Source organism: Maylandia zebra, linkage group LG12 (assembly GCF_041146795.1).
Source record: "Maylandia zebra isolate NMK-2024a linkage group LG12, Mzebra_GT3a, whole genome shotgun sequence".
In the NCBI taxonomy this organism is placed as follows: Eukaryota; Metazoa; Chordata; class Actinopteri; order Cichliformes; family Cichlidae; genus Maylandia; species Maylandia zebra.
This window is the reverse complement of record NC_135178.1, coordinates 27500043-27517905: the sequence shown is the minus strand read 5'-3', so window position 1 is coordinate 27517905 and position 17863 is coordinate 27500043. Positions and strand designations below refer to the sequence as shown.

The following is a 17863-nucleotide window of genomic DNA, read 5'->3' as shown; positions in this document are numbered from 1 at the left end:
AAATAAACCCTCTGCACACTATGCTCCACTGTGTGTTGTTTTACACACCAAGTGCAATATGCAGAGCTGGTTAGTGGACTGTGGTGCTGTAAAGGAAATGTTGCCAGTGCATGTTTCATGCATGTGTGAGCATGTGGTCTGTGAAATATCCAGACTGGAGCACTCAGTGCTGGAGAATCTCAAGCTAAAAATTGCTTTTTATCTTTACACCTTTGTACTTAAACAGCAATACTTACAGATTCATAAAATTGTCATTGCACACAGAGATAACTAATTTCTCAACCACAGTACATTATATATGGAACCATCTTTGTGTGTTCTTTGTCATTATTTTTAAAAATGTAGCCTGAAAAATGAAAGCCTGTAGCTGCTTCTCTGTGCATTGGACCAAAGGGAGACATGCATGGTGTCTCACCTGGAGAGTGTGCAGTCAGGCTGGTGAAGGCTGGTACGCAAATTTATAGTCATATGTTTTCTTTTTCTTCCTTTTACTTAAAGGCAAAAATAATCAAATCCCCCCCTTGTTTTGCAGGTGCCCAGATTGTGGGAGTCAACTGCCACTTTGACCCCATGACCTGCGTGGAGGTCATGGCTGTTAAGGTTCAAAATATTGGGGATGGAGACAAGAGAAAAAACCACAATAACAACACTGGTCCGGCCGGGTTGAGTCAAACGATGATTTTAATGAACACACGCGTGGGAGATGGACACTGATGCAGACAGCCTCAAAATCTCAAAATGGTGGAGCATTGCTCAAACTTTTATAGCCTCTGGTGCCTCCACCTTATCATACAAAGCCTAAACATTCACATGCTTTCTCTCACACAGCGCCTAAGCTACGACCTTGGCTCCCTGTTTATCTGCTCCTGCTGAAATGGGGCAGAAAACTCCAGCACACTCTGTTCTCTTCTACTCAGACAAATTAGATTTCATCTGGTACACTAGCTGCACAGGGGCTCAGAGGAAAGCACTCCAAGGGATCATTAACACCGCCCAAAAGATCACTGGCTGCCCTCTCCCCACACTGGAAGTTCTACACAACGCCCACTGTTTTAAAAAGGCCCAAAACATCATAAAAGACACCTCACATCCTGGCCACTCCCTGTTCGAACTGTTGCCCTCAGGCAGACGGTACAGAGCAATCAGAGCAAGGACTAATAGACTCAAACACAGCTGTTATCCAACTGCAATAACACATCTGAATACTACAAAAAAATGTCCATCACGCCACTCTTGTGTTAATCTATGCACGGTCTGAAGCATGTGTGTGGGAATGTATGTGAATGTTTTACTGTTATATCTTATTAGTATTTTAAGTATTCTATCTATTTTATTTATTGAATTTTATTGTTTTATTTATATTTTGATATTGCTAGGGATGATGCAATGATCGGGGACCATTCTTAATTTCGTTGTTCTCATGACAATGACAATAAAGTTTCTGATTCTGATTCTGATTGGAGACCGTGAAGTTGATGAAAGAGGGAGTGGAGAAGGCTGGTCTGAAGGCTCACTACATGGTTCAGCCGCTGGCATTCCACACTCCTGACTGCAACTGCCAGGGATTCATTGATCTGCCAGAGTTCCCCTTCGGTAAAATATTTTTTGTGCATATTTAAAAAAGAAAAAAGCAGGCTATCTTGCAGTGGCCATCATTTCATATCCTCTTATCCCCTATCCTCTCAGCCCTAGAACCCAGAATCCTAACCCGCTGGGACATGCATAAGTATGCCAGGGAGGCATACAAGGCTGGCATCCGATTCATTGGTGGCTGCTGTGGTTTTGAGCCCTATCACATCAGGGCTTTGGCACAGGAACTGGCCCCTGAAAGAGGCATAATACCCGCTGGATCAGAGAAACATGGAATGTGGGGTAGTGGTCTGGAGATGCACACCAAGCCTTGGGTCAGAGCCAGGTAAAGGATTTTAAACGATTAGACAGATTCATACAATTGTAGCAATAAAATTCTTTAGTGTCTGTCTCCTAACCTGCCCTTTTTTTCTAGGTCCTGTCGTGAATACTGGGAGAAGATCTTGCCTGCATCCGGTTGCCCCAAATCCGCATCCATGTCCACACCAGAAGGCTGGGGTGTGACCAAGGGTGATGCTGAACTGCTTCAGCACAAAGAAGCCACCACCAGCAAGGAAATGAGGCATGTGCTGGAGGTGCAGAAGTCCAAGTCCACAGTATGAGGATGAGATTATAAAGAAAATCAATGCACCTTTCCCTCCAGTCAGTTCAGTTAGACGATGAAAAGCACTTGTAACAGCAGTGCTCCGACTGTAGAGTGTTAAACTGTAAAACCCCCAAAACAATAGGCCTGAGTTTTTTACTTCACTTTATGGCTTCGTGTTGTTTTTGTGAAGCATGTGCTTGGACTGCTGCAACAAATCAAACTACTCAAAAATGTCTGTTACAAATTTCACCCATGCAGACATATGTGAAGTGATCTAGTGTTTGACTGTTTTTTTTGTTTTTCTTTTAATGCCTGCCTGCTATCAGGTTGAAAACAAAAGGCCAAAAACTGGGAGGGAATCCAACAACAACACCAAGAACCATCTAATCCGGACCAAACTAGTATCGCACATTCACAATACTCTCATTCAAAGAGTTGCATAACCTTTCCCTTGCCAATCAGAGCAGCTCTTACTTAGAACACTCCCCTTCTTCAGAGAGATTTAATCTGGCCCTCTGCCCCACTCTACTGTCACTTCAGCATCTCGAGGTCTGAGCAGTCAGGGGTCCACACAGCTGTGAAATTATGGCACCAGCAAAAAAGGTATGTGCAGGCTTTTTTGTCCAGAGGTAGGGTTATGCTGTGAAAAGTTAGTTTTGTGAAATTATTATAGCAATCATAATGACCCACGGTGGGGTTAGTATTTCTGTCTGAGATTTCTGCTCCCATCTCACGCTGTAAGTTAAATGTGGGTGAAAGGTTGTGAGGCTGGGGTATCATACTGCATGTTTATGGTAGTCTTTTTGAGTGGTGTGTATTCTGTGTAGAACATCAGGTCATTTCTCAGACCACTGAACCTTCTTGATGCTATTAGGCATACAGAAAGACCAATGAAGCTCATTTTATTTATTCCATTTTTAATTTGTATACGGAATAATGGTAGCTTAAAAAAATCTTAGAGTGTCACACTGCAAGCATGTTTATATTTATATTATCCACTGGTCAGTTTTAATATTTTAGCCGATTTTGCTTCTATTGCTAGACTAAAGATGTGTGCACCTAACACAGTTAGGTGTTTATTCAATCTGTAGCAGGGATTTATGCAAAGTAGCACATAGTTAATGAGATAGTTTGGATTTTTTGCCATTTAAAAATAAGATTTCATAAAATGTGGATTATAAAAAAACATTTTCTTCATTAAGCATTCATCTTATATTAGGAACACTCAATGTGTTTGCTCAGTTCACTTGCAGTCTCCTTTGATATTATCCTAGGTTTTGACTTTTTCCTGTAGATTAAAAATAACAAGACTTACTTCAAAATATTATTTGATTTTGATTTTTGCAACTCTTACAGGATTTTTTTGAGCTTTTTAAAGGAACAAACCTTTAAAAACAAACTTTCAGCGTGGGAAGACAGATGTGGTACAGGATGTAGGAATCTGCAATCCACAAGGCCAGACAATTGATTTAACTGTGTATAAGCTAATATCGATTACAAGTTTCTTTAAAATATACAGTTTGCAATTTCTTTGGCTTTACTGGCTCCACAGTAATATTTGCAAAATGATCCACTGAGCACAGGTTAAGCTTCTCCGTGGATCCCTCTGTTTCCACAGGGCATCCTTGAACGTCTCAATGCTGGTGAGGTGGTGATTGGTGATGGAGGATTTGTGTTTGCTCTGGAGAAGAGGGGGTACGTAAAGGCCGGACCATGGACGCCTGAAGCTTCTGTACAGTACCCTGATGCAGGTAAGAACATACTGCTGTACCAAAACTGCCACTCCGTTACATCTTAAAATGGGATTTCCATTATCCATTGCTGGGTCTGCCTGTAAATACCTGGCAGTGTATGTTACATTTTAGATTGCTTTGGCACAGCGTTTGTCCTATGATGCAACCACTTGATGATTTTCAGTGCGACAGCTGCACAGAGAGTTCCTGAGAGCCGGGTCCAACGTTATGCAGACCTTTACATTCTACGCCAGTGATGACAAACTTGAGAACAGAGGCAACAACCTCAAACTGACTGTAAGTTAAAAGGGAAATTACAGCAAGTTTCATTCTTTATCAAAACAAAAATATTTTAAATGTGTATTTGAAGAGTCTCTTTGATTATTAGTTGGGTTTTTTTTTTTTTTTGCTTCATTCTACAGGGAGCTCAGATCAATGAGGCTGCCTGTGATTTAGCCCGTGAGGTTGCCAATGAGGGTGATGCTCTTGTTGCTGGAGGAGTGTCCCAAACTCCATCTTACCTGAGCTGCAAGAGCAAGGCAGATGTGAAGGCCATCTTCAGAAAACAGTTGGATGTGTTCATCAAGAAAAATGTGGACTTCCTGATTGCTGAGGTAGCTACACCGAACGCTTTGGCATTTTTTAAAAACTTTTTCTGGAGGATTCCAAAGGTGTAAAACTGCCATTGAACCAGTTTTGAGTGTTTCTTACTTGCTGAGAGAAGTTTTGTTTGAGCTTAATGCTTTTGTCCTTTAGTACTTTGAGCATGTTGAAGAGGCCGTGTGGGCTGTGGAGGTGATGAAGGAGACAGGGAAGCCTGTGGCTGCTTCTCTGTGTATTGGACCAAAGGGGGACATGCACGGTGTCTCACCTGGAGAGTGTGCAGTCAGGCTGGTCAAAGCCGGTGAGTACAGTTATCTTTGTCAATTTTTATGTTGTTTCAGCAGAAAAGAATTACAGACTGTCTCCCTGTGAGCCTTATCAGACACTAAAAAGTTCAAGACTTCTTATCAACTGAGGTTTATATACCTTTACATTCATGTGAGGTCACTTGGTGTATTTCTACTACAAGAGTGAGTGACTATTGGCCTGACAGCAATTTATTGGACAGTAAAAATGAACAAAACTTCAGCATCTGTGCCACCATAGTGTAACTAATTTATAAGGAATAAAAATGGCATATGATACCTGTAATTGGTTTTCTTCTGTTAGGATTTCCTTTTTTTTCTGGGATGAGCCTGTACAGGCCAAAACAGTGGCCAATAGTTATTTTATTCAGTAACATGCACAAAAATGTTCCCACTAAACACAAATACATTCAAAGACCTTATACCCACAACTGCAAACCACAGTTGATTAGGTGTCAGCCATGTATTTTCTTACACTCTCACACACAGTTCATGTTACTGCATGTGGTGTATTTTGTTCTACAGGTGCCCAGATTGTGGGAGTCAACTGTCACTTTGACCCCATGACCTGTGTGGAGACCGTGAAGCAGATGAAGGTGGGAGTGGAGAAGGCTGGTCTGAAGGCTCACTACATGGTTCAGCCGCTGGCATACCACACTCCTGACTGCAACTGCCAGGGATTTATCGACCTGCCAGAGTTCCCCTTCGGTAACGAGATACTGTCTTGTATTATAAATCTGCCATTCCAACTGTTCTGGATACGCACTGTCCTTATATATGCCCTCTGCTGGTGAATATGCTACACTGCATTGCAGAAAGTTCAGCCAGCCAACACAGAACAGCAAACTTTCACCACAAACTACAAAACTGTAATTTAAATGTGCATAAAAAAATGTTTTTTTTCTCTTTCAGGCCTGGAGCCCAGGATTCTGACTCGCTGGGACATGCACAAGTATGCCAGAGAAGCTTACAATGCTGGCATTCGCTTCATCGGTGGCTGCTGTGGCTTTGAGGCTTATCACATTAGGGCTATAGCAGAGGAACTGGCACCTGAGAGAGGCTTCCTTCCAAGTGCATCAGAGAAACATGGCTCCTGGGGTGCTGGTCTGGAAATGCACACCAAGCCTTGGGTTAGAGCCAGGTCAGAACAGAAGCAACTATTAATTCTAATACTTAAAAATACTTTGTGAAATATGACATATTCGCTGTTTACTACCAGTAATCACTCTTGTTTTTTTTATGTCTGTTGACTTTTAGAGCCCGACGTGATTACTGGGAGAACCTGAAGCCAGCCTCCGGTCGTCCCCAGTGTCCCTCCATGTCTGTCCCTGATTCTTGGGGTGTTACCAAGGGCCATGCTGATCTGATGCAGCAGAAAGAGGCAACCTCTAAAGAAGAACTCGAACAGCTGTTCGACAAATCAAAAACCCACTGAGTCAGTCTGTTTCAGACTCAGCAGCCGACAGCTGTGTACAGAGCTACTGATGTGCAGCAGTCCATAGTATCTATATACAGTGCTTCATCTAACAAACATAGTGTCAGTTGTCATGACATTAGCACTGTTATGTGTATCTTTAGACTGTAAAACTGGGGCCACAGCGTCTCAAAAGTGGGAGCTGACCCAGTAAACCCAGTAAAAGTGACCAGTTTGGTTTCTCCGACCCTGGACCACTTAGTTTAATATCTAATAAAAAAGATAAAATACAAATCGTTTGTTTCTTCTCAGTTTCTTTCTGATGATGGGCGGTGTACACATATATTCTGTGTCTACTACTTGTGTCTATGCATCCACAAATAATCTGCAAAGCAGAGTTAAAAGTGTTATAACAGAGTCATTGTTCAATGCTATAAGACCTGTCATTAAATAATAAGGCTAAAATTAGTGAGATTTATGCTATCTATGGTTTATTCCTGCAATGAGAATAAACAGTGAACTCAGTTGAACTCTCTGATTAACTGTAGGCCTGTTACTCAAAGCATAGTTAATGTTTACCAACATAACACCTGAGTATATGTCTACAGTAAGCACAAGATGACTTTAGAACATACCAGAAAGGACTGGAAACTTCTTGGTCTCATGGTTGGACATGGTGTTTATTACCCATCATTAAACTGTTCTCATCTTTCCCATTAATTAATTTGACAAAGCTTAATTGGAAAATAGGATCTGACAGTGTCTGCATTCTAAACCAGATGCCTGTGGTTTTAAAAGCATTTGCACATTGTTTTCCAGAAGGCCTGTAATGAAAGATGTTAATACGTTTTACTAAGAGAACTGCTGAGACATATAAACTATGAGAAGAGAGGGGGAAAAAGTCAGATACCCAATATGTGCTGGGTTTTCCTCTCTTATGAGCACCAACTATTAAGGAACAGCAATATTAATAACCTAATTGCTGTGTAATCTGGCTTTTATATAGATATTATACTACAAATACTACAGTATGTGCAACGCGGCACGAAGGAAAAAGCGATATTGCTCCTGGTGACATATTTTCACAAATAAAAGAGCTCTGTTCCTTATCTCGCTTGTGATTGAGCGAGCACAGCCCACGTGACGAGGTTATCCGTTTTCTTCAAGGGAGTGTGAAATTAAAGATAGATATTTTTGCCGTTACCTAACAGGAGCCTTGTGTTGACATTTCCCTTATCATACGACAATATTCAATCAATTTTGTCGCTTTGACAACAGTAATGGTGTTCTGGGCCTTATCAGAAATCGGATAATTTTACTTTAGAGCGGGCTGGAGGTTTTTAGTGATACAGTTTTTCATGTTTTTTTACAGGAGACGGCTAACGAAGACTGTAACATGGCCTGACCTAACAGGACAGTCGCTGACAACACATCTACCGGCCACCTGCTATCATAGACAGAGGGTTAAAGACACAGCTAGAGGTAAGGTGTAGCATGATAACAGTGCATTTATCGCTAATGCACTTCAACCTTCCACTCAAAATGTATGTTAACGACCAAATCTTACCTAAAAATTAAACACTCTTCCCACAAACATGTATTGCTATTTGTCTACTATGACTTTCACATTACCTCCTGCACCGTTGTTATAATGTCATTCGCTGAACCCTTTCTGTCTTACGGGCTCGCCGTCGATAGCGCCATCATGTGGTGTTTTTGCGTGTTTTTCTTTCTTTCTGCAGCTTCAAACCGGAAGTAAACCCGAGAGGTCGTCATGGGGAGTAAAGTCAGCTCCAAAATGGCAGCTCCCGTCGCTCGAGTTGTTCAGGTAATGTTAACTACTTAAATGTTAATTTCTCCGGGTTTGTTTGTGTTGCCTCCTGATTTAGAGCTTATAAAGTAAAACGCTGCTTTTCCCGCTGTTCCGAACAGTAAACTACTTTATATCGTGCGGCCTCTTGAGGTGGCAAAGACCCGTCATACCCTTGTTAGTGCCCTTGTTCATAAACCGCACAGGACACATCAATATCGTTTAGTCACGTTGTGAGAGCGGCCTTTTAATCAATTAATTAAAACTTAAGGTAGGTGTAATATTAGTTGTTTTAGTTGTCAGTCTTGCTATGGCTGAGTATAGCATAAAACGGTTCACAGGGAGGCCTATATGTCGGTTAAAGACAGATCTTTGTACCACAGTAGCCCAGCAGAGTATTAAGGAACTGTACCAGCAGTGCTTATTTCCTACTAATAGACTAATTTTAATCGTTTTTCAATTACTGGAGGATATGAGCGATCTGTGATGTCAGAAAAACAGAAATAGTCTCTACAAATTTTTAATTTGCATTTAGCCACTAAATTTATGCTCTTTGTACCGAATAAATGTTTGTAACAGTACGTTTGTGATGACTGCTTGTCTGTTCTTTCATAACTAATGCGGATCAGAATTACTGCATTTTAGCTGCAGTTAGGCCGCTAAAATGCCTAACTCCCGATGTCAGGAAATATCTTTCACAGATTGGAGTTATAGTTATATAACATATATAACAATCATAAGTAACTGCGCAGTTCATTCAAAAGCTGTTTCTTGGACAAGTGTGGACTATACCTTTTTAATTTATTCATAAATTAAAAAAGTTCAGAGTTGAGTTCATGTGTGAAACTTAAAAAGTTTCAAAGTTGTTGTTGTGAACCTGCAACTTGCTGTCAAAGGAGCTCTCAGTGCAAGGGAAGCAGGCCACCCTTACCATCTGCAGAAACAAAACAAATCTAGACTAAGTCAATGATTCGGCACAATAAACTGTTAGCAACATGAGTAAGGTCTTGACTTGTATGGACGAGGTGGATGATTTGTTAACGGTGAGGAAAAACCTCTTCACAACATCCAACATCTAGAGCCTGTACAGAGGGTTTACTCCAAAGTCCAAATCATTTGCCACTGTGGAGAACAGAAAGGCCAGATAACACTAAAGAGAAGAGACACATGAAACACAGGTACTGAGACTCAGTGGCACTCAATCATGAAATCCAGTGCCATGAGGCAGAAAATCAGCTTTATGCTGTTGTTGACTGGACAGCAGTTCACAGTACAAGTGCACAGATAACCAAACCATGTCGCAAAATAAACTGCTGTGGACAAGTCAGTCATTTGACCTCAACACAGTTTCGTTATATTTGACTTGTTGAAGACAAAACTATAGGCAGAATCCATAATGATTTCCTGTGAAGGTATCTTAACAAAGTATTTGATTATTATATTATTTACATTTATAATATATCCATTTATTGTTATTATTATTGTCATTGTTACTGTAATGCTAATTTGTCTGATTATAACAAACAACTGAGACTCTGTCACTATAGACTGTTGTTTGTACCAAAAAGCACTTAAAAGATGGGCATACTGATACACTACACTACTTTAATGGGTTGATCTGTTAGATCAGAGGTTCCCAAAGTGTGGGGCCTGCCTCCTGAGGGGGGCGCTGAGCCATTGCAGGGGGGGGCGCGGTATGAAAAGAAAAAAAGAACGCTTGGACACTGCTAGCATAATTGACAGGTTTTTGATGGGGCTCCAACACAAATGCAAAGCAGGAGATGAAGCATCGCCAAATATGTTTCCAAACCAACTTCATTCCAACTTCATTCCAAGAGCCCTGCCTTTGGCTTCACCTGCACAAGTGCCGAGGTAGGTCTCTGCGACAGAATTAGTTTCCCTTGCGTTGGGAGCACGTGCTGGGCTCTTCAAATCACGGACAAACAGTATCCCACATTCTTGATTTTTAGTTCACAAACACTTCTTGTAATAAATAACTACTCCTGACATTTTGGAGATATTAACTCTTTATACAGTAAAGTTAGAGCGATCCTGCCACGATTTGTTTCCCTGGTTCAAATCACGGACTAACAGTATCTCAAAGTTGTTTATGTTTTTGAACCCATTTTGCACAGAGAGGAATTTTTTGAGAAATGTATTGATAGCAATGTTGAATATTATTACACAGGAAAAAAACAACCACACGTAAAATAATCACACCATAGGCAGAGGCGGAGATTTTCGAATCACTGAAAACAGAGATTTTCGGTGATTCGAAGCACCGTTTACTTGTGGACGAATAGGTCCAAACGCATAGAAACAGCTGCATTTTCAAAAATACCAGTGTAGGTGTGGACGTAGCGTAAGAGTTTGGAGATTATTTTATTACTACCTGTAATTTATTGCAGATTACTTGTATTTGCCTATTTGTTTACTAATTGATTGAGGTGTGAAATAAACCGCAATGGAGTTTGAAAACAAAATATGGGTGTGTATGGTTGGAGGATATGTTTGTGGGGGGGGGCGCAAACATTTTTCTTGTAAAACAAAGGGGGGCCCAGCAAAAAAACACTTTGGGAACCACTGTGTTAGATGCACTTGTATTTTGTATAATGTTTGCTCTGTTGTATGTTTTGTGGTATATTCCTATCAACTGCTGTTAGAAGGCTACATTAACTTAACGTTGAGCGCCTGATTTTACAAAAATACTGTCACAAGTCATACCATACATAAATAAAAAATTTAATTCACCCTAGTGTTGTTCATCATATTTTTCTAGCAGCTGTGTTTGTTTTAAAGCTCATTCACTCTGTTTTAGCACGTGTGGGAGACAAAAAAAACTACTGTCAATTTGTTGTCATGTCAGGATGCCTACCCTTTAACTGACTGCTGTTTGATTTTGTTTTCTCAGGCAATACGGCCTCATACTCCCCTGATCAAATTCCCCAACAGACAAGGCCTGCCCAGACCTAATGGTGAGCCTTTGTTTTTCCCAGCTGAAAGAACGTGTTCTTTTAGGTTCACATTTATCAGAAATATAATCGTTAACAATGCCTTCCCTGGTGATTATTTCATTACGTTACTCTTTTTCTTTTCGTCCTCAAGCCCAGGAGGCATTGAAAACATTAGCACTAAACCTTCCTCAACATAATGCTCCCACTTCAGCTGCAGCATCGCCTCAGTTATCAAGACCGCATGCACCTTTAACACCAATCCCAGGCACGCCAGACACACTGGCCTCTATTCAGCTACTTCCTGCAAGGTACCGCAGGAGACCGTTAACAGCAGATGAGATGGATTACATCCAGGTGAGGCTATCTTAACTGTACCCAGAGTTTTTACACAGAACTACTTGGTTCTTTAAAATTGAGCAGAGTGGAATAACAAAAGAGACGGAAAAATGTTAAATGTCAAGCAAAGTTGGCAACAGTATATGACCCACCTTTGACTGATCATAAACTCATAGCAGTAGGATTCAAAAGTACAAAGGTTAAGTGTATGGACTGATTGAGAACTTAGGAAAACTTACTGTAACTTGTTGCTGGTGCATAACTAGCTATAGAAACTGCAAGTAGAATCTGAAAGTTTTGAGTATTTAAGTATATATTTTGGCTGGTATTTGTGTTTATTTGTATTCTATATCATTTCTTTGCCACAGCGCGGTGGACCAGAGTGACATGAAGTGACGCCATCACTGCAGCCAAAGTCCTTATATGTTGAAGATCAGTATGTCTTTAATCCTGTTCCTCAGCACAAGAGAACCCGATGCCACATGTAGAATAAAATATTACATGGATCCTGTTAAAATGTATATATGTTGATTATTAGTAGTTTAAGTGTATATGAACTCCATACAAACAGATGTTCACTGTAAAACACGCTGCAAAGGCACACTAGCTCCTTGGTTTGTCTTTATTCACCTGGCATTGCATATTTTTCTCAAAGATTTGTTTTTAATCAATTTTAGTTTAAAAACAAAATCATCAACTCATCTTTTTTATTCGTCCAATTTATCTAATTTTACATGCTGACTAAAATCCAAGCAGGAGGCTCTAGTATACAGAAGGAAGTTGGACTTTCCATGTCTCTCGCTGCACTTGAACTGATGGTTTTTGGAGCTAAAAGGCTGGTGAGGTAGTTGAGGCAACCATGCTGCATGAAAGTACATTGAGTTCATGTGAACGGCTGGATTTAAATGATTAAAATAATGTTGGATTATTTTATTGTTGGAATTTGATTGTGCAGATTCTAAACAAGCAGACATAAAGGGAATTCTAGTAACAGGCCACCACTCTTTTCAAGAAAAAATTAATTTAAGGTATTTATTGTTACCATTGCTGGCATGCTCTATATAGTAAACATTAATAACACTGAAAGTTCACAACAGTGCAGTATGATAGGCAACCATTATTGGCTTTCTAGCTATGAGTTTCAGCCGTTTACTCCGATGAATATTGGCACAAGTAGCACAGAAATGACAGAAAGGCCGGAAGTGAATGAACACTTTACCTGTCTGCCTGGCAGATTGTCAGCTTAGTCTCTACCAGAGCTGAGAAAAGCTCACACTGTTAGTTGTTTTTTTTTATCTTCTTGTGATTATAATTAGAAGTGACACCTAGGCAAGCACACTTGAAGATAATTCAGCATTAGTAAGTACATGTCTCCTGTTTGGCAACAAACTTTAAACAGCCAGCTTCTAAACACATGAATTCAGAACAATTCATTGCTTTACAAAAATACCTCTGGATGTTTAAAACTCAATATCAAACACGGTATGATCTGTGTGAACACAAAACTGCAGTATATTCATAGATTATTATAAACACGTAAAGCTACAGAAACTGTCAAGTCACAAAATGAGCACAACACTTGAAGAAACACTGAGGTATGCACTGGATTACTGTGATTATGGAAATGATTTGCCCTAAATCAGTCTTGGTCACAACATAAACAGCGCCTTCTTATTTATTAATAAACTAAAGACTCAACATTGCACTTGAAGCAATCTGTGCTCTGTACAGGAGACAGACTCTTCAGTTGCTCTGTTCGTCCAGTTCCTCAAAAGCCGGTAAGAAATCAGCAATGGTGTCCACCACGTAGTCGGGCACCAAGCTGTGGTTGGTGGTTTGGTCACTATTCCTGTACTCCTGGGCCTCCTCAATCTGAGACACACCAGTGAGAGTGAGCATGGTGTCGAGGCCGCAGTTGGACCCGAACAGCATGTCCGTCTCGAGGCGGTCCCCGACCATCAGGCACTGGGCGGGATCCACCCCTCTGAACTGACTGGAGATGCATTCGAACATGAAGCGGCTGGGCTTTCCGATCACAGTGGCCTTGCGTCCTGAGGCCACCTCCAAGGCTGCTGTGAGGGAGCCAGAACCTGCAGGGGGAGAGGCGGAGTAAAGATGACTGAATCACCACCAACCACTTTCATTTCCAGCTGCATGCTATTAATAGTTCTGCGAATCTCATATAAGCTGCTCAGTCAGTAGGTACAAGCCATAAATATTTTCCAGAGGGCCACTTGTTTTGGAGAAAGAAAAAAAAAAAAATCACCCTTCAGATTTGTGGAATCTAAAATGGATTACTGAGTGAGCTAAACTGACAACTGCTCTCACATGTTTTTTGGGGCTTTTTTTTTTTTTTTTTTTTAAATCTTAAACATATCAGGAGGAAATGAGGGCAGAGAGGACTGATGACATGCACCAGAGCCCTGAGCTTGAGTTGAACCAGCATCTTTTACCCTATGGTCTCTGGGTAACTCAATTACTACCTTATCTTAAAACTCTGCAAACTAGTTATGATGAACTGATACAAGCCTGAGGCCAGGAGGTAGCTGTGCCTCAGGTTGTGGGTTAGTTATACTGCAGTGAAGCTTCCAGGTGCATTCTGTGTGTATCTGTGCAGTGGTGGGCCCCTGAAGAGTGGTGCAGTGAACAAAAAAAGTTTAAATAACGCAACAAGCCGGAGCTCTTGTTGTTTTAGCCATTTGTTCTCTGCAGACCTGTCCTGACACTGCGTATTCATGCTAATGAACATGTGAAAAGAAACCTGTGATGCACAAGCCCAGCTATTTTTGCAGAATAAGTAATTTTAGGGCCCTCTGACCTCTTGACATCCTGGTCCCTTGACCGCTAAGCCATTTTAGCAATCTATCCATGTCTGGCAGAAAAACGAATATCTTAACGTGACGTGAATGAGCAACACTATGTGGTAATTAAACCTCATCCCCATTATACCTGGTAGTATCCTTCCACCTGACAGAGGGTGCCAGGGGTCGTTGTCGGTGGCCAGGAACAGACACTCCGGGTCCTTCAGGTAGCAGGAGGCTTTGGCCAGTTTCAGAAAAGTCAGTTTGTCATCATGTCCAACCAGCACTGCCTTGACGTCCGGAGCCAGGGCGCAGTCGTAGATGGTGGCGTCCGGATCATCCGCCTCCTCCACGCAGGGGATGCCTGCCTCTTGCAGCTCTCTGCGCAGTCCGTCGCAGCCGATGACAAACACCTGGCCAGGGACCTTGACGACGTCTCTCAAGTAGAGAGCCGAGCAGTACGACGAGCTAAAGATCTGCTCCAGCATCACGTCGGTAAAGCCCAGCCGGTAGAACTTGTGCACATAATTCTCCCGCGGCCTGGTGCAATTGTTGGTGACGAACACCACGTTTTTGCCGCGCCGGATCAGCGAGCTCACCACCTTCGCGGCGCCCGTTATCGCGTTCTCTCCGTGCCATATGACCCCGTCGCAGTCGAAGAGAAAGAAGTCCTTCGCCTCAAGCAGATTTCTAATCTGAGGTCCTCGAATTTTCTGGCAGCCTTTAAAGCCAAAGGCGCCTGCCATTCCGGCTTTTTCCTCGGTTACTTCCGTCTTTCACCTTCTAGTGATCCCCCACGTCGAAAGCTGGTACATCATGCGGTGAAGACGGCGTGTTAAATGATACGAAAACAAATCAATGTCAGGAAATCACATTGCAGAGTCCTTGGTGCGGTTACATACACGGAGCGAGCCACAAAAACATTGACACCTAACCACGCCCACGCTGTCAAGACTGACCAATCAAACTGTAAAAGTTGAGCCAATTGGATTCGTCGATTATAAGAATAGTGCCTTCTAAAAATTTAATTGCGCCCCCGTGGCGGCTGATGGACAAAACATGGCATTAAATAAAAATTAAAAAAAGTCCAAACCAAACTCACTATGGGAGAAAATAGAGCACCACAATTAAAATACTTTAAAGGAGTATCCATTGTGCACAATGGTCCTATTTTTCATTTTATATAATCACTCATTAAAACCAAGGTAACATACTGAACCTTGAAGCAAATGGGCCACAGCATCTGAGGACCACTGCAGCTGCCACTGCTCTCAGATAACAGCAGGAAACTGAGGCTGAAATTCACCAAGGCCCTCCAAAATTGGATGAAAAGTGGTTTAAAATACGTTGCCTGGTCTGATGAACCTTTATTTCTTAATGGCATTCAGATGGTAGTGTCAGAATTTGGTATGAACAGCATGAAAGCATGGTTCCAGTCTGACTTGTATCATCAGTTCAGGCTGGTACTGGTTGTGTCACAGTGTGGGGGATATTTTCTTGGTACACTTTGGGCCCCTTAAAACAAATTAAGCATCATCCAAGCACCACAGCCTATCTGAGTATTGTTGCTTACCACGTCTATCCTTTTATGCCTAAAGTGCACCCACCTTATAATGACTTCTTCCAGCAGGTTAATGCACCATGCCACAAAGCTAAAGTCGTCTCAAAAGGGGGTCCAATCTAGTACTAGCAAAGTGTAATTAATGAAGTGTCCAGTGGGTGTTGCTTCATTTTTACCTTTATTTTTTACCATTTTTTTCAACAAACACAAAATAAAAAACAATGTGTAATGCAGCTTAATAAATAAATAACTAATCAACACCAAATCAAACGCTGCAAATTTAATAAAGCTCTTTATATTTTTTGTGCTGTTCTACACTTTGGATGCCTTTACCCTGGAGGACGAAACTTCTATTCTTTACTGATAAGTATCCAAGCCATGGCCAATTGTTCATAACGCCAATAATAATATCTCTCTGAAATATACCAGAGTAAAAACAAAGTAGCAAAATAATCCTTATGACGTAAAAGAAACTTCATGCTTATTAACAGAGAACGAAAAATGTTACAGGTATTCCTAACAGCAATAACGTTAATAATGATATGGCAGAAACCTCCTAAAAGACATAATTTTAACAACACGTGGTTATAAGATTTCTGTTAATGAGTTGCTAGCGGTGGCTCACTCTCAGTGCAGTCTTCACCTCACGTCACTAGGTGGGGCTCTAACACAAAAACATCCCAGATTTGAACTTCACGATTGCTTAAAAGTCAACAACAGATTCATGCACAGAGACTGCTGTTTTCTGCCTCGCTGTCCATCCTTTCTCTCACAGACCATGAGCCGGCAGAAAGGTCCAAACTAGCTTAATCTTTTGACCTCTAATAAGTTAAAGAAAAATAAATACATACATTTAGATTTCAGAGATTAAACTTCTCCAATGTTTTAATCATTGTTTAACTTCCACTCCCTCTGTTGTACAATTTTACTGTTTAAAAATCATTATATGTTTGCTGGTTTCTTTATCACTGCAGGTGACCTGTAGTAAATTTGGCTTGGTTTCATAATAATTGCTGTAAAAATGTACAAAATACAGAAATTCCATCTTAAATCAGCAATGAAAAACATACAATTTAAGATAACGTAGAAGGGTTTTTTTATTACATTATTTTGGACATATATTACTAATGTTTGTTCCATGTACTCTGATCACTATTATATTTTGTTTTTCTTCTCTGCACTTTGAAATTCCAGGATTCTGCTTTGTTCATCTACAATCTTAAGCAGCTTTCTAATTTTCTTATATATTCCTTGTTTAAATGAATGCAATTTAACTAACTGCTAGACAACAAAGAGAAAAGGCAACAAAGCACTGAAAGGACACTAAAAGCTGTCCTAATTGGTTATTAGTGAAAGGACGAAAAAGACCTCCCACCAGCACAGTATTTAGACTGTCTGCTAATGGAAACAGTTTTTGATCTTAGATAACAAAGAAATCTCAGTAAATCAAGAGATAATTGAGGTAAGTTAAAAGTACTACTACAGAGTAAGTATAATTGAAATCAGATGCTTAGATATTATAATATTAGTATTTCTAAAGTGCTACTGACAACTAAGTGTTCAGGGATGATGTGCAGATATTACCTTTATTGTAGAAGTCAGTAAAGAATAAAAAAGGTTCATTGCCTGAGCCCAGATGTTTGAGTGGTCAGAAAGTTGGGAACTGATCACTGGAATGTAGGATACTGGATGGATCCTGACCCTTCAGAGTGCCAGGATAGAAAGTTATATAATGGACACCTGGAGAGAATCAAGAAACCATATAAAAAGTCACAAAACCTTTTGAGCCTCTGATTTATTTATATTGAGCTATTGGGAGAGTACCTATATACTGTTATGATATATTACTGAGGTAATGTAAAGGTTGAATGGATGACAATAACCCTGATGTACTGGGTTTGTGTTCCAGGATGAAGGAACAGGGGTTACAAGCATCAAGGTCAGTAATATCACAGTGTTCCTCTTGAAGAAAAGTTATTATCTCCTGCTCTCTCCAGCAGCCTTTCATACCGGATGGACAGGAACCTCCTGAAGTTTGAGAGGTCATTAAAGTTGTCCCTGAGACAAAGAGAGGGGAAGCTATAATGACTTTCTATTTTTTACAGTACCATTAACTCAAGAATGCTCAAAGAAAGTCTAACAGAGACTAAATGGGCATACATTTTTGTTT

At 40.8% G+C, this 17863-nt stretch overlaps 4 protein-coding genes across 4 annotated transcripts; 3 read left to right on the top strand and 1 right to left on the bottom strand.

The window, feature by feature from the left end:
• Positions 1-357: 357 nt before the first annotated feature.
• Positions 358-2494, top strand: LOC112435685 (betaine--homocysteine S-methyltransferase 1-like; the record flags this gene model as incomplete). The annotated part of the gene is made up of 5 exons (XM_024804554.2): positions 358-448; positions 533-585; positions 1464-1593; positions 1687-1915; positions 2006-2494. Coding segments are annotated over 5 exons (690 nt in total), but the record flags the coding sequence as incomplete, so codon positions are not given.
• Positions 2495-2639: 145 nt separating this feature from the next.
• Positions 2640-6525, top strand: LOC101464577 (betaine--homocysteine S-methyltransferase 1). Its single transcript, XM_024804553.2, has 8 exons — positions 2640-2779; positions 3795-3927; positions 4094-4206; positions 4332-4523; positions 4666-4813; positions 5343-5525; positions 5730-5958; positions 6075-6525. The coding sequence occupies exons 1-8, from the start codon at positions 2762-2764 to the stop codon at positions 6250-6252; spliced, it is 1194 nt and encodes a 397-aa protein (XP_024660321.2). The 5' UTR covers positions 2640-2761; the 3' UTR covers positions 6253-6525.
• An 889-nt stretch (positions 6526-7414) lies between these two features.
• On the top strand, positions 7415-11937 carry kgd4 (alpha-ketoglutarate dehydrogenase subunit 4). The gene is made up of 5 exons (XM_004547082.5): positions 7415-7713; positions 7974-8059; positions 10953-11016; positions 11147-11349; positions 11700-11937. Exons 2-5 carry the CDS (start codon positions 8006-8008, stop codon positions 11715-11717), a joined length of 339 nt encoding a protein of 112 aa, XP_004547139.1. The 5' UTR covers positions 7415-7713; positions 7974-8005; the 3' UTR covers positions 11718-11937.
• Positions 11938-12246: 309 nt separating this feature from the next.
• Positions 12247-15086, bottom strand: pdxp (pyridoxal (pyridoxine, vitamin B6) phosphatase). Its single transcript, XM_004547081.4, has 2 exons — positions 14281-15086; positions 12247-13421 (listed from the first exon to the last, which is right to left on the bottom strand). Exons 1-2 carry the CDS (start codon positions 14876-14878, stop codon positions 13075-13077), a joined length of 945 nt encoding a protein of 314 aa, XP_004547138.1. The 5' UTR covers positions 14879-15086; the 3' UTR covers positions 12247-13074.
• Positions 15087-17863: the final 2777 nt, after the last annotated feature.

What these genes read in the sequence shown, in the direction of transcription:
- pdxp (XM_004547081.4), bottom strand. Translation starts at nt 14,878, where the DNA reads ATGGCAGGCGCCTTTGGCTTTAAAGGCTGCCAGAAAATTCGAGGACCT. An exon ending in AGGTGGAAGGATACTACCAG is followed by an intron (nt 13,422 to 14,280) that starts GTATAATGGGGA and finishes CTCCCCCTGCAG; the next exon opens with GTTCTGGCTCCCTCACAGCA.
- kgd4 (XM_004547082.5), top strand. Translation starts at nt 8,006, where the DNA reads ATGGGGAGTAAAGTCAGCTCCAAAATGGCAGCTCCCGTCGCTCGAGTT. An exon ending in CCGTCGCTCGAGTTGTTCAG is followed by an intron (nt 8,060 to 10,952) that starts GTAATGTTAACT and finishes TTGTTTTCTCAG; the next exon opens with GCAATACGGCCTCATACTCC. An exon ending in AGGCCTGCCCAGACCTAATG is followed by an intron (nt 11,017 to 11,146) that starts GTGAGCCTTTGT and finishes TTCGTCCTCAAG; the next exon opens with CCCAGGAGGCATTGAAAACA.
- LOC101464577 (XM_024804553.2), top strand. An exon ending in AGTCAGGCTGGTCAAAGCCG is followed by an intron (nt 4,814 to 5,342) that starts GTGAGTACAGTT and finishes TTTGTTCTACAG; the next exon opens with GTGCCCAGATTGTGGGAGTC. An exon ending in CCTGCCAGAGTTCCCCTTCG is followed by an intron (nt 5,526 to 5,729) that starts GTAACGAGATAC and finishes TTTCTCTTTCAG; the next exon opens with GCCTGGAGCCCAGGATTCTG.